At 48.0% G+C, this 14,938-nt stretch overlaps 1 protein-coding gene across 4 annotated transcripts; it reads right to left on the reverse strand.

Moving 5' to 3' along the window:
- Window positions 1-4,969: 4,969 nt before the first annotated feature.
- On the reverse strand, window positions 4,970-14,767 carry LOC119400130 (serine/arginine-rich splicing factor 2). Of its 4 annotated transcripts, none has more exons than XR_007416962.1 (4): window positions 14,236-14,764; window positions 10,127-10,210; window positions 6,051-9,741; window positions 4,970-5,990 (listed from the first exon to the last, which is right to left on the reverse strand). XR_007416962.1 is itself a non-coding variant. In XM_037667093.2 (4 exons), exons 1-3 carry the CDS (start codon window positions 14,607-14,609, stop codon window positions 8,952-8,954), a joined length of 1,248 nt encoding a protein of 415 aa, XP_037523021.1. In that variant the 5' UTR covers window positions 14,610-14,764; the 3' UTR covers window positions 4,970-6,895; window positions 8,947-8,951. The 4 variants fall into 4 exon arrangements, 3 of the variants coding, with proteins under 3 accessions (XP_037523021.1, XP_049273937.1, XP_037523022.1); XM_037667093.2 differs by having other exon boundaries at window positions 4,970-6,895; window positions 8,947-9,741; XM_049417980.1 differs by having other exon boundaries at window positions 4,970-9,741.
- Between the last annotated feature and the right edge of the window lie 171 nt (window positions 14,768-14,938).

Below are 14,938 nucleotides of genomic sequence, written 5' to 3' on the forward strand. Positions count from 1 at the left end.
GAATCTCGCGGGATCACCAAAACTATTCGTATCGTCCGAAATTCGTATCACCAGACAGTATCAAAAATTAGCATGCGACAAAAGAAAGCTGGCGCACGTTTTCATTTATTCATTTTGAGGGCCGCGGCAAAGACACGAACAGGTCTCAATGATTGCCAGTGAAGTTTTTAGACTTCAGCAGTCATATATCTGCACTCGTAAATATACGACCTGCGCGCGCATGTGTAATTATCATACCATATCTCGTGGGAGTGTGACCGAAAGCCAGCGAATTTAAACTCATTTTTAGGCAGCAACATTGTAGGACGTTCGGAGCAGTGGGAGGCACAACTTGCCAGCTCGGACCCAGAGGTGCAATTAGCGCTTCTGAGTCAAGTTAGGCGAGCGGCGCAAGCCAGTGGGGCCCTGGACTTGGGGCCCCAACCAACAGGCTCCTGAGTACCCCCTTTTCTACCCATTCCCTCAAAATAAAGTTTTGTTCTTCTTCTTCTTCAAACCAAGTTTTTTGTGACCCGTGACAGCTGTAGTACTGCGGCGAAAGTGACATAAGTAGCGCTTTGACGCCATAAATGAAAGACAAATTTTCACAACCGTGGTGATACGTTGTTATTTTCTTATCGCGATGGTGTTGGGGATGTTTTTCGAGGGATTTACGGCCGTGCCCGCACAAGTGCGTCTCCAACAGTCGCGCATGTTGACGTTGTGAGGCCTAGCTCCTTCGCCAAGACCGTCCTTGTCTTTCGCTCCTCGTCCACCTTTCATAGGGTGTCTGATTCAAGAGGACATCGCTTGCATGGAGGACATGGCTTGTAATCTAAACGCGAAGGCACACGGAGGGCATTAAGGCCCCCAAGATTCGCGCACACAATCTCGGGGGCTACGACGCGTCACTGAATGTTTATTCTGATCACTGTGTAAGATTAGTATTTTTCTTACACCCTGATTCTGACCAATTGGCGGCGCGGCGCGTACACCCGCGCTTGCGTTTCTGCGCCTGCACGTGCTTGGCGCGTCTTCCGCGACAGCACCTCTTCGTACCTTCGCGGTAGCGTACGTTCGTATCAAAGGTCGTGGGTGAAAATCTGTTCGAAACAACCGTACTCCATTACATTTCAGGCCAATAGGCATTGGCCGGGACCAAAGAAACATTCGTATCACCCCGAAATTCGTATGAGCCGGGATCGTATCACCGAAGTTTCACTGTAAATAAAAAGTGAAAGAGTTAAGAAATTAAAAAAAAACGTAGGATAACGATTGACAAAAAAATAATAAAAAAGGGGGAAAAATTGTGAACCAAAGGCACTTTGACCTTTTCTAGCCACCTACGTCTGGGTGCTCCTGTGGTCGTCTCCTTAACTTCGAATATACCAAAATTGGCACAGGAGGATACAAGTGCATGATGAACGTGAATCGCAGCCTATGGGAAACCAGGGACAGCGAGAATTAGGCACTTTTAATGGGACACTTAAGTGAAACAATGGATCACTTTAGATCGATAAATTCCGAGAACTAATGTCAGAACATCGTAGGTTTATTACTATCGAGGTAAAAGTTTCATTTTTAAGCTTCACGCCGAAATATCCGCGCATGGGTTTCAAAGTGCATTTTCCCCCTTAACAATATTATGGCGACATTCGCTTAACGAAACTTCCTGAAACTTGGTATGTCACGGCCGGTCTAGAGGGGCGCGCTCGCTCTCTTCCTTAAATGGTAAGTCTACGGCATCATAGGAGCCAATGTATTGAAAAACATTCTTCTTCTCGTTAGTGTCCCTTTGATGCAAGCAAAAGAGGCAGTGTTGCAGAAAATCCTACGCCGGGGTGCTGTCAATAACCGAAAAACCCCGATGAAAGGAGGAGGAAAACTTTTATTTAAAACAGCAAGATTGGCAAGGATGGGCTCCCCTTCGCTAGGTGGCAGCCATGAGTCCTTGTGTTTAGAGTTACTGTAAGGTAGCATATACAGTAACTCTACTTGTGTTCTGGCGGCATCCTCGGCTTGGAGTTGCACTTCTGGTTCTGCGCTTAGCAGTGCGGTCTACCACTGCTCTCCATTAATGCATCTTCCCTACTGAAACATTGCGTATGCCATTCCAATGATTCCACGTTTCGATATGGAATCCATGTTTTCCGTATATGTTCCGTATGTTTTCCATATATTTCCGTAAGATTCTTAGGGAAACATACGGAATTATTGGAATGGAATACGGAACGTTTCAGTAGGGTTCTGTTTATTGCCCTGGCACTCTGAGGCAAGCGATGGAGTGCAAAGTAATGCAAAGCAAGGCAAAGTACATCCACCATCTCAGCTTTTATCGAAGGAGGGCCAATGTCATCACCATCGTACTAGCTGTGCTCGGCACGGGCTCTCCCTCACCCGGCTCTGCCCTACCACCAGGGGCGTAGCCAGAAATTTTTTCGGGGAGGGCACCTTCTTGATCAGGTGGGGGTCGGGCAGGCAGATGTGATGGAGTGTCAATTTGCGCTCTCTATGCCATGGGAAAAAAAAAAAAAATTCGGGGAGGGTGGTGCACGGGCCCGATATGCCACCCCCCCCCCAGCTACGCCCCTGCTTACCACCTGCGCCGCCGCTTCCCCTCGCCTGGAATGTCTGCTTAACCAGAGAGGGTTGACTTAACTATGGGTTATTCTCTCCCTCGCTTCCCTTTCACACTCCTTGCTACACTAGGCTTTGCCTTCACCTATACTTGGCTTATGCTGAGTTTTCCCTCTCACTGTGCACTTCCCCTCTCCAGGCTAGTTATAGACAGCTTCATTTTTTTAGTGGACCGTAGGCAAGTAGTGGGGCCTGCGCATGGTAAAAGCAGTGCAAAAAAATTCGCGAAGCTTGCGCTAAGTACTAAGCCGCGCAAGCCTCGAAACAGCGAGACTGGACAATTCTCAAGACTAATCTGGTTGCTTCTAGGTCATTGCTAGGCGATGCTAGGTTGTTTCTACCTCAATTCTCAGCGCAGAGAGGTTCGACTTAAACCACAGTCACAGACACGACACGTATGTCCGAACTCCAGCGACTGAGAAACTCGCGCTGAAAGCAAGCGCTCGCACCTCTCACAGATCTACGGGCACGTCGTTGTTAGCGGAGGCCTTCCATCGCTTCGGCGTCTTCTCGCAGCCGGCGTTGCCTTCCCCGTTGGACACATTACGGTTCGCTTAGACAGCTTCGCTGCTAAAAGACTGCAACACGAGAATAAGAACGACGAACGACAGGGGCTCTTGTGTTGCCGTCTTTTTGTGCTGCTTTTACCATGAAGATCAACCGACTAACCCAATTTTTGCACGCTACGGCTTGTCCAATTTTTGTGGCAAATACCTGTGAACATTGCTGTGCCCAAATCGGCTTGGCTTTAAAACAGCTTTGGTGTAAAATCGCGGCTCAAGCCGAAATCGAGAGAGAGAGAGAGAGAGAGAGAAGAAACATTTATGTCATGGCTTAGAGTGGTTAGGGTGGGTGGTGCCCCTCTTCCAGGGCCCCACTGGCTACAGCGGCTCGCCGGGCCTGGTCAAGGGTCGCCAGTTGGCTTCCCATTTCCAGTTCCGCAAGCCGCACCTCCCACGACCAATTCAGGGAATCGTTGTTACACAGAGGCAAGATGGCAGCCTCCGGACGTTGTGTACACTGATATGTTATGTGTTCCAATGTCGGTGTTGCATCGCACCATGGACATTTGTTGCTGTATCTGTGAGGGTACATTCTGTGTAACCTGTGTAAATGTGGGTACATGTTTGTTTGGAGGCGACGCCAGTCCCGTGCTTGTCTCCTGTTTAGGTTAGGATGAGGTGGAGCTTCAAAGACTAGGTAGGCCGAAATCTACTTCGGGCATCCTGCATGGCAGTCAAGTATTCTGCCACAGAGCCATGCCACTGCTTCTAACTGAACATTTAGAAGCGTCTTGTAATGGCAACGACAATTGTTGCAGTGTTCACTATGCACTATTATAACGACGTAATAAACACTGCATATTTACACCTATGACTCTGAAAGCAATAGTCAAGCGTTGCTCGAACACGCGGACAACAGCCAGTTAACTGTTCGAGGGTCGACTTTTTTTTTTTTTGCGAAATGTGTCCCAAAAATGTGTATTTATTGCTGAAATAAATTTTTCAGACAAATCTATTTAAGAAAAAGATTGTATGCATTGAAAACGTCTGTGTAATTTACAGACAGACAAAAATAACCGCACAAAGTGGCCCAAGTGGAAACACGGGGAGAAAAGCCACTTTTGATCCAGTCAAGCATAGTCTCGCCGCACATGCTTTTGAGATGTCGCTCACTTATTAACATCCAAGTCTTAACTCGTAAGTAACTCCTCGTAAAGACGGGCAGACAATAAATGAATAAGATTCCGATTCGGCAGTCGAGCGGCGATTCTATAATAATCCTGTCTTATTGCCAAAGAGACGAAAGTGGTTTTTGTGAGTCCCCAAAACAGGCAACGCAACTACATCATTTGTGTCAATCAGCGCCTGCACAGAAACAGGTGTAATCGCGTACCGGGGAGCAATAAACAAGAGAGTAACAAACGGTCACCTTTTGAAAGATTCTAAACCGGAAAGCCATCAGTTTTGTGGGCGCAACAAGCGGGAACTGGCCAAAGAAGGAAATCGACCTAGTCGGCCCGGCGGTCGAAAGAGCGAGACACCGGCTCAAGAAAAAAAATTACACGTATCCCCGCAGTGTGGCAGCACATGCCAAGCAAGAGAAATGATTGAAAAAGGTGTGCGTTTTAAACGTACATGCAACGACATGCACATCTTTGTCTTGTGGCTGTTGTGGATGACGTAAATGTACATCTGACGCAAGCATGCACTTCGTCGTCACTCTCACGTGAGCATTGACCTTACGTTGGACCATGGGCTACCTTGTACACACACACACCAGTGTAGTTGACGTGCATTGAACAAAAATAAATGCAACTGCCTAAAAAGACTGAGACAGCAGAGGCATGGTATTCGAAGTGTGAACACTTTATTCGATTTTCGAAAGAGCAGAGCATGCAGACAACGGAAGCCTGCTGTACAATTGGGCTCCAAAATTATTGTTTAAAAAAAGGGGCCAATCAATATGTGAAATATGTTTCACGCTACCCAAGGCAGGATCAATAACCTTTCAACCACTGGTTGTTATACATGGAGGATACAACGGAATGACTATTAAAGCCTGCTCTACTGGGCGTTTCGAGTCTCCCTGCTTTAAACTGTCTCCAATCTGTAATGCAGTTCTGAAGCCAACATGGCATGAAACGCTTAGACGTGTGCAGGGTCTTCAAGGGGAGCGAAGGTTCATCGTGGCGCCCCCCTCCCTATCAAGTCAGGGGCAGACTTTGCGCCCCCCTCTTCTTAGGTGACTAGGGGAGGTGGCCGCCCTCCTGCCCCCCCCCCCCCCTCTGCGCACGTCTACGATCAAATGCCAGCTTCCAAATCCACAAGGAGCAAACATTGCGCGTCGCTGCAGTTGATGCCTGCCGATCCATTTCTGCCATGGCAGTGACAACAAAATTGTGACCTGGCTCAGCAACAATGCCAACTGATATTGGTTTCAGATGTAGCAGAACGTTAACGTTTTTTGTTTAATGCTTAAACTGCAGGCACCCCCTTTGTACAGGGGAAGTGCAAGACTTGTGAAGTGCTACTAGCACTTCACAAATGTGGCGCCAGACAACATAAAAAAAAAAAAAAAAGAAGCAAAGTCGTTCTGCATACTCCACTCTGTGCAAATGCTTGTTCAAAAGCTGCTTTTGGTCTTCAGGGATGCCACACCTAGAGGGAGAAAGAAAGAAAAAAAAAACCAGCAGTGGAACCAAACCGCACAGCTCCTTCAGCAAGCGCCCCACCACGCGGAACTCAGGCACCACAGGTTCAGCAAACGTGCCAGGACCGCCGCATCGCACGAGCCAAAGCTGGAACGCCAGCCGGAACTACAGCCGGGGCCGCTACACGACACGCACGCCTCAGGAAGGAAGATCCCCCAGCCTGTGGTGAGACTCAGTCAAGAACAATTGGCTCACCGTCATCTCGATCAAAACTACTTACGCCGGCATTTTTGTTTTGTTTTCTCTCTCACAGGCTGCAAATCAGCAACACGCCGGCACCACACCAAACAGCATGCCACAGCTCCGGCCGCAAACCGCCTCCACGAGGAGCCCGAAATCGCCCGGACCGCCAACGCCCTTTCCGACCCCCAAACCGCTCGCTCGGCCTTCTCGATCTCTTGCCTCGAACAACAGGGCTTCACTGCTCAAGCGGTACCTTTGAAATGGTCGTTCAGTTAAGACAACAGGCATTCAACAAAATAAAAAGTAGACTTCAAAGGGCCAATTATTGATAGTATGTAGTTTACCATTGGTGTGCTGTCACAAAGTATATACCAGCTTGCAGTGTTAGGTGGTAGCTTGTAGTATAAAGAATTTGCCAGTTACCAGGCCTGTTTTTAAAAACCTGTTTGCACATACTAAGAAGCTGCACAGCTGTTAATGAGATGCTAGCAATTTCAGGAAGCTTCAATTATAACCCACCATGGCCAATCAATCCACTTTCATTTCAAAAGCAATGAAAACCTAAAGATTTGCCTAAAAGATGCAAGCTTCAGCTCTTTACAATCTCAGGTGTCCAAGATATTTGCCAATTACTTAGCAAAGATAACCTTGTCGTTAAAATTTAGTAGGGAGAAGGCAAATGGCCGACGGTGAAAAAAAAATAAAGCCTGGAGGTGATGAGCAAGTGGGTTGGGGGTTGCACGCAAGCTTCAGCACACGTCCCCGCACTCTGGAAACCACCGCCCGAACACAGCGCAGCCGGGAACTCGTACTTGGCAGTGTCTCCCGCCATTTCGACAGAGCCACCAACGCCTTTTACCAACGCCCTTCACACCTCAGGGCCTGCGGGCACAGACAGGGGGGCAACAACACACGGCAACAATCAGCCAAGCCAAGCCAAAAATGTTGCACACCACTCCCTCCTTTCCCAACACCCCTCCCCGTACAGCCATGGCCTCGCAGAAATTCGCAGCGATCCTATTGCACGCCTGACAGGACCCACTTCATCTGACATGCCTGCATGCATCTTAAAGGTTCGTGCACACCTGCAATTAGCACCGGTTGCATGACCATTTGCAACTCGAGGTGATCAATGCTCACAACGGCTAGTGCTACTTGCCCGATGCCACATCAAAGTCGTGCTAGCGCAGTTGCCATTGCCTAGCGAAATAAGCTGACATCCTGTTGCTGGCATCTGATTGATTCAGACGTTTACTGAAAAATTAAGCAGTGAGCAACTAAGCCAAAGCAATCGCTTCTCAACCACAGTGGCCATTTGCGACCAGTTGCATTGCGACTAACTTGGTTGCACAACTGGTGCTAGCTGCAGGTGTGAATGAGCGTTAAGGCCCAATTCAATGAGCCATCAAATGCTTCCTCACACCGTCAGCCTACGTCATGAGACAGCACTTAGTCATGAGCTGATGCTCTTGATGTTTCTGGTATCTCGTTTTTGATGAGAAAGCAGCGATAAGACGCTGTACCATGATGCATGCCGATGCCATGACGGAGCCTCTGACAGCCACGTGAATCAGCTGCAAGCCAAGCCGCATTGCTATGCTATAACTCCCTTATAGCACATGTGATGCTGGAGTCAAAACCAATTAGAACTTGTTCGTCTTTGTTCCCAGCCAGAGTGGCCACACGCGTGGAAAAAAAGAAGAAAAGAAAGAAGGGTGAGGAACAACTATTTACACACGTGCAAAAACTAAACAACAAAATGTCGAGTAAACTACCAGAAAGTTACCTACAGGTTATACATTTAAGTTCCTGCGCTTACCGCAGGATGTTGAAATATCAAACTTGTGCCTAGTAAAAGTTATACACCAACTATTACAGGTTAGAACATTCAACGCAGTGATCAGCTGCTATAGTTAGGTGAACGCGTTACAACTGTGCCTTTCTGCACAAGGCCAAGTCGCATGAACTGGCATAAGTGAGAAAAAAACTGCAAGCCACAAGGCAACTACAATGAAACACCACCAAACTTTTGCTAAATTGTCATGGGGCCATTATTATAGCTTGCAAACATTTCCCAGTTCCACGATGCTTTTAATTTGAAAACTGTGATACAAGGCAAGAAAAAATAAACAGGGATGCTTACAGAGGGACAACAGTTGGCAGTCTGCCTACAATGAAAGAGTAGTGTCCAAATGCTCAAGTACGCACACACACGACGGGCAGGATTTTTCTCAAACAGGACACCAAAAGTAACAACAGAATCTGAATTCTCTCCACGATTATGCAAGACTCGTCACAAAACGTCTAACAAAGACGACATGGTAAGCACATTACAGAGTGCAGCCACACATCTGGCCGAAGTGATGACAAACTTTAAGCTACGGATGAACAGAAAAGCAAACCTGAAGTGCCCCCAAAACTATATAAAAAAAGAAAATAAAAAAAGATCATGCGCAGTAAAATCCTCTCACTGCAAAAGAAAAATGGAGTTCGATTTTATTTCTTGCGATTATGTAATGCCAGATGTAGACCACCATGCAAAGTTTTAAACTACTAGTAGCACGTTCTTGACAAATGAATGAGAACCACACACAGTGAGGAAGAAAAAATTCACACCTAGTACAGCTTCGATAAAGTAACAAAAAGCTTAAGCAAACAACTGAACATGTTTACCAACTTCTTTTGTTGTAGATAAGCTGATGACATGCAAATGATGACGTAAAAAAAAAAAAAGCAAGGAAATGGAAGTAGGGGAAAAGCCCAATACATTGTTTCTTTACCCAAAAACTTGGCAAAACCAAAGCTTCTCTGAAGCAGGGCAGAGATGGAGCGGTATTTAGGATTATAATGTATTTGCAAGAAAGGGCAGAAAGAGAGAGACGTGCTTTCCCTCGCCCGAGGAGGCTGAGAAAACAGCGCAAGACAATCCTCACATGTCTCAGTCGGAGTCCTGCGATTTGGACCGCGAGCGGCGGTCTCGTTCGGGCGAATGCATCTCGCGATCACCGTTGGACTCTGCTGCATCCGGAGGTGGTGAACTGTGCTTGTCTCCTGGACTGCGTGACCTCGACCGCGACCTCGAATCCGCCCTGTCCTCAGCCATCTTCCGGGGGCTCTGCGATGGACTGTGGGCGTCTCCGTTGCGGGAACGGCTGCGGCTGCTGCGGTCTCGCTGGTTGCCGTCGTGGTGGCTCCGGCTGCGGCTACGACTGCGGTCCCTGGAGTTGGAGCGGCTGCGCTCCTTGGACTTGGATCGGCTCTGTCGCTGGCCGCGATCGGCGGACGTGGACCGGCTCTTGCGCTTGCTCTCGCCGCGCTCCTTGGACTTGGATCGGCTGCGATCCTTGCTGTGGCCACGCTCATCCGACTTTGAGCGGTACTCCTTGGTCTTCGATCGACTCCTTTCCTTGGACTTGGATCGGCTGCGTCCATTTGACCTGGACCGGCTGTGTCCCCTGGACTTGGAACGGCTGCGACGGCCCTTCGACTTCGAGCGGCTGCGCCGTTTGGACTTTGATCCGCCGTGTTCCTTAGATCGGCTGCGTTCTCTGGATTTCGAGCGGCTTCTGTTTCTCGACTTGGAACGGCTTCTTTTAGCCTCGCGGTTTCGTGAACGGCTTCGTTCCCTGGACTTGCTGCGACTCTTATTACGACGCTCCCTTGACCTGCTTCGGCTCCTGCGAGAACGGCTGTGGGAACGTTTACGCTCCCTTGACCGACTCCTGGACCTGTAACGAGTTTTGATGCCGAACAATGAACTATGCATCCAACTAACGTGTCCTACAAATGAATATTTCCTTTCTTTTTTCTTCTGAACAGGCAATGTTCTACCTACAGCATGCAAAGTACCAGCCATTGCAGCATAAAAGCCTGTGATCTGGAATGCACGATCCCGTTAAATGTTTCAAAAGTCACACTAAAATTGACAATAAAGTGCCCAGGCCCTTAATTTTTTTTTAATGAAAATATATCTGGGATGCACTCTACTCATTTTCAAGCCTTTTTAAAGCGCTGAAAGAGAGAGAGAGAGAGAAAAAAAAAGTGGTTTCGGGCCCCTTTGATCAATATAAGCAAACCCGTCACAAAAGTAAAGCACCGTATAATGGTGCTCACCTGCGAGATCGGGAGCTTGATCGGCGATGCCGGGACCGGCTCCTGGAACGCCTACGGCTTCTAGACGCTGAACGGCGCCGGCTCCTGCCCGAGAGTAATTTTTTTTTGTTTAAAATTTCGACCAATGACTAAACCTTCGAGAACAGCTGTGCATCAACATCTTGACACACACTATGGCAGTACCCGTTTTTGCAAGCATTGCTCTGTTCGACTTTGCAAAGGCAAGGTGAAGCTTAACGCATGCGGGATTTGTTTTTTAATTTTCCGTTCATTTGGGATCAAAGCCTCCAACATGTCTGAATCTAAGGGATTGGCTTTTATTACTGCCCTTATGATGATAATTTTTCAAAAACGGAGTACGGTTGGAGGAACATGCAGAAACTATGATCCAATAATGAGGCATGCCAAAGGGGCGGGGAGGGAGGGAACACCAGACGAAGGCAGACCTGCAGATGTGGATTTGCAGTCCACGCAACACGTCCCTAGACTTCATGCAGGAAACTGACCTACACAATAGAGTTTTGCCACCAGGGCGCCCAAGCCCATGCGTTCTATTGTACTCTTCTTGGGGATGGCAGGCAAACAGAAGAAAGCACAGCGAGCACAAAAGAACGTAGGAATGCGAAAACAATGGCTATAGTCGGCTACAACCTCAGAAAAGACATAAGCTCTGCCCAAATCACCGCAGCACACCTGCTCTTCACATGTGCAAGACAGTCGTGCTAGCTAGTTTCTCCTCGAACCGCAAACACTTTTTTGAGGCTAATGTAATAAATACTACGCATATTAAAGGGGCCCTGCAACACTTTTCGAGCATGCTCAAAAAGCGCTGCCAATCGGTAGTCGAGGCTCCCGAGAACACGCGAGCCAAATATTACAGCGATGCGCACGGCCTGGAATTTACAATAAATTCTCAAAGTCAGCTGAAAATCGCTCCCTCTTCTCTCGACAAATGATGTATTAGTCCGCAAAATATGACGCGATTGTCGGCAGTTCCACCATTGGCTGATGTTATAATCACGATAACACCCTCATTATTATTTCATTGTTAATTTTGAGTTCAATAAGTAGATAATATGTATGTTTATATTCTGTTATCGCGTTAAAAACACCGAACAAACATTAATATTAGCACTTCCGGTCTCACCGACAGCTCATCTGCTCGTAGTTGCGTGGTTCCGTTTTCTTCGCCATGCGCAGTGCCGAAAACGTGAATATTTCTGTGCTTTTGACCATCGCCGGTTGCCGTTGAGAGTGGCAGCCGTTCGAGTGTTGCCTCGTCAGCTGAGAACTGCATCGTCGGCACGTTCTCACGACCGACCGAGGCACGGGCGCAGCGTGTCTCCGATAACAATGCTGCCGTCCGGTAATGGCGGCGCTTCGGAGTCGTCTGCCAGTGCCGTCTTACGAGGCGGTGTATCGGAGTATGGGCCGAAACCGATCTCAGCTGTCATTCGTTCCAAACGAGCGCGCAGGTTTGCTTCCATGGTTGGCAGAGCGATGAAAACACTACGGCGTTTGAGGTGCACACCCAACATTACCAAACCGACGCGCAGTTTTCAAGCACGCGCGATACACAGTGCGATCGGCTCCGCTCGACGAGAACGATGCAAGCCGACCGGAAGTGGCGGCACAGACCACGTGGTTACGCCCAGACGTCAGAGGGAAAAAAAATGAAGAAAACAACTCCGCCGGCGCTCTTGGGCGGAGCCTCGCTCCTCTGCGCTGCCTCCCTCGACTCGCTGCCTAGCTTTCCGCGCGCTCACGGCGCTGAGTTGAGGGAGAAAGCTGCGGAACGTGATCTCTATAATTTGGTAACACCACTTAGACTTGACGGATTCGAAAAATTTTTGCGGCATATGACTCGTGAAGAGTCATACGTCAATAATGAGACTATTCCAATCTAACTAAGAAAGGTGTTGCAGGGCCCCTTTAAGAGTTAAAAGGTTCGTTATTACTACCTAAAACATTATTTTTGGCTACATAGTGATTCCAGAATGTCTGACGAAATTTACCGGGACGTTCAAATGTCAACCTAAAACCAGCCACACAAATGTGTGTATGTATGGGTGAGTCAACTACCTGAAATACTGCAGTAGTGCTTCACGTCACGAAAATGAGTAAATGCTATTGGATAGGGCATTTATGCAAATTCTCTGTGGGAGGGACAGCAATGGCTGTGGGCGGAGCTAACTTTTTTTTTTTAAGGTTGTGACCAACTACAGGGGACCCCAGCACTAAAACTCTCCTAATCAGGTGTGACGTGTTTTGATACCATACGGCAAATTGACGCAGTAAAAGAAAAAAATGAAATCTGCTCCCTACAGCCAGTGGATTTACATTTAACTATAACAAACTGACAGAAAATTCTGGGGATGCTTAAAAATTTTATGCTCTCCTGTGTATGTAGACGAGAGGCAAGTGAAACCATTGCAACTACTATAGCGTTGAGGGTAGCGTGTCACGAAATTTCGATTGCTCTATTACAGGCGGCCATGACATGTCACACAATCTTTAAGACACATCGCGGCATCCCGCGGCGGCCACGGTAGCTATGCAGCTCACGATGCTCAAATAAGCCAATGGCCGTGAATTTGGGTCCATGGCATGGTCATTTGGGTTTATGGCATCATTTGTCGAGAGTAGAGGGAACGATTTCTAGCTGACTTTGAGAATTGTTAATTCCAGGCTGCATTATAATGTTTGGCTCGCGTGTTCTCAGGAGCCTCGACTACCGATCGGCAGCATCTTCTGACCATGCTGAAAAAGTGCTGCAGGGTCCCGTAAGGAGAAATCGTGTTCAACCCAACTTGCCTCGGTACGAATCGTGTTAAATCTGGCCTTGAAGCTCAAAAATCTAGTATTGCCGAGAAACCGAGAGGCTACATTGAATGCAGTGTTGTAATTACGTTTAGCAAATTGAGGAATACTGATGCCCAGAAACATTTGACAAAAACGGTCAAACAGGCTTTTGTCAGCTAAGGCTACCTTTCCTTTAGACAATACAAAAAAGTTAAATGGGCCCAACATTGCAATAAACCACAGCACACAACTAAATGGCGACTGAGTTTTTTGTGTTGCGTTCTTTGGTAGGTATGCTGATACTAAGATTCTCTTCAAAAGCTAAGGGCTGAAAGGAAAAAAAAAAATGCAAAAACTGACATTATGCTGTAATGGTGTGTTTGGGATCTTGATTAAACTTTTTAACACAAATTTAAAGGAGCACTGAAACAAAAAATTTGTATCATTTGTTTTTTTCTGTTGCAATAAGTAGCAAGTGAACCCCGGTGAAGGCTGGAAACTTCATTGCATACACCGTGCTAATGATTAATTAATTGGGGCCGTTTTTATAGCATCCAGTAGCAGTTCGTTCCCACAGGACGACGAAAAAAGGCCAATTAACAGAGGCTGTAAATAGATTTCACAAGTTAACACACCTTAGAAATTGTTTTAGAACTACAGTACTCCCATTGAGGCCAGGAGTCGAACCGGCTACTTCGTGTTCATTAGTAGAATAGTCCCTTTTTTGTACAATCTACAAGAAGAAGACGCCATGCGCCAATCTTATTTGCAGACTCGCGAGAGATGAAAATGCAAGTTGAACAATCGCTCGCGACGGTTGCGCTAGATCTTCACCTAGAGGGAACTCGGAGCACTAGCGAAAAGATAAATAAAAATACTCACGCGAAACGCTTTAATCGGATATTGGGAGGAAAATATAACAAGTCGGCACAAAACTAGCATTAAAGGAAAGAACGCGGATTAGTGCGCTGCATATAAAGGCTAGTAGTGGCGTAATTAAGCGCGATCACGGAGCTCCTTTTGTTTCGAACGCGAGCTACGGACAACACGAGGTGACAATTATCTTTAGAAGCTGCAAGAAACGGTACACTGCAACGGGTGATCCACAATTAAGCTAATCTATGTCAGCACGACACAAGTGGCAAAAATCATTGGTACGTGTAAGCGAAATCCCAGCCCTAATCGCTTGCCGACGCCGCGCCAAAACACAACGGACGCCTCCCATTGTGATCACAAACACGGCGGGAGGGGAAGGGGGGTCAACATAGAACGCCGAAACAAGACACGTAGCAAAGTGAGACGCGTACCTCGATCGACGTCCACGGCTCCTCGACCTCGAACGGGAACGGCGGCTCGGTCTGGCGTTTCGCGAGGACGACTGGCGGTACGGATCCGAGGGCCTCCCGTAGCGCGCCATTTGGACGCGCAGTTCGCGGCCGTCCAGGATGTACCCATCCAGCGAGTCCATGGCGTCCTCGCAGTCGCGTTTGTCGTAGAATCGCACGAAGGCGAAACCACGGCTTTCTCGCGTGTAGGGATGCCGCGGTATGTAGACGTCGCCAACGTCCCCGTACTTCTCGAAGACCCGCTTCAGGTCCTCCGGCGTGGTGCGATAAGTGAGGTTGTCCACTTTGAGCGACGTCATGCCGTCGATCTGCGGCGGTGCCCGGCCGTAGTTCATGGTTGAAGGCCTTTGCAGCTTGCCGCGACTGAAGGAATAAAAACCTGGGCGTTTACTACGCTATGCGCGCTCTTTGTGTTCGGAACCTTCGACAAGCGCACATCCAAACACACGAGCGGCGGCAGAAAAGGACAGAAACAAAGATGGCGGCCGAGAACGGGCTTCACCGCACACTGTTGCTGCGTTGTCGCGTCTGATTACGAGCGCAACCAATGGCGCGTACGCGCTCACTTGAACGTGGCCTCCAAGATTGACATTGTCTCGTTGCTAAAGCCAATCTCAGAGGCCACAACTTGAAGCGTTTAGTTAGCAGAATACCAAATAGGTGG

This window comes from Rhipicephalus sanguineus, chromosome 7, assembly GCF_013339695.2.
Source record: "Rhipicephalus sanguineus isolate Rsan-2018 chromosome 7, BIME_Rsan_1.4, whole genome shotgun sequence".
Taxonomy (NCBI): Eukaryota; Metazoa; Arthropoda; class Arachnida; order Ixodida; family Ixodidae; genus Rhipicephalus; species Rhipicephalus sanguineus.

Coding starts and splice junctions, on each gene's coding strand:
- LOC119400130 (XM_037667093.2), bottom strand. CDS start 14,609: ATGAACTACGGCCGGGCACCGCCGCAGATCGACGGCATGACGTCGCTC. Junction 10,211..14,235: donor AGCCGTGGACGTCGATCGAG/GTACGCGTCTCA, acceptor ACTCTCGGGCAG/GAGCCGGCGCCGTTCAGCGT. Junction 9,742..10,126: donor TCAAGCTCCCGATCTCGCAG/GTGAGCACCATT, acceptor AACTCGTTACAG/GTCCAGGAGTCGGTCAAGGG.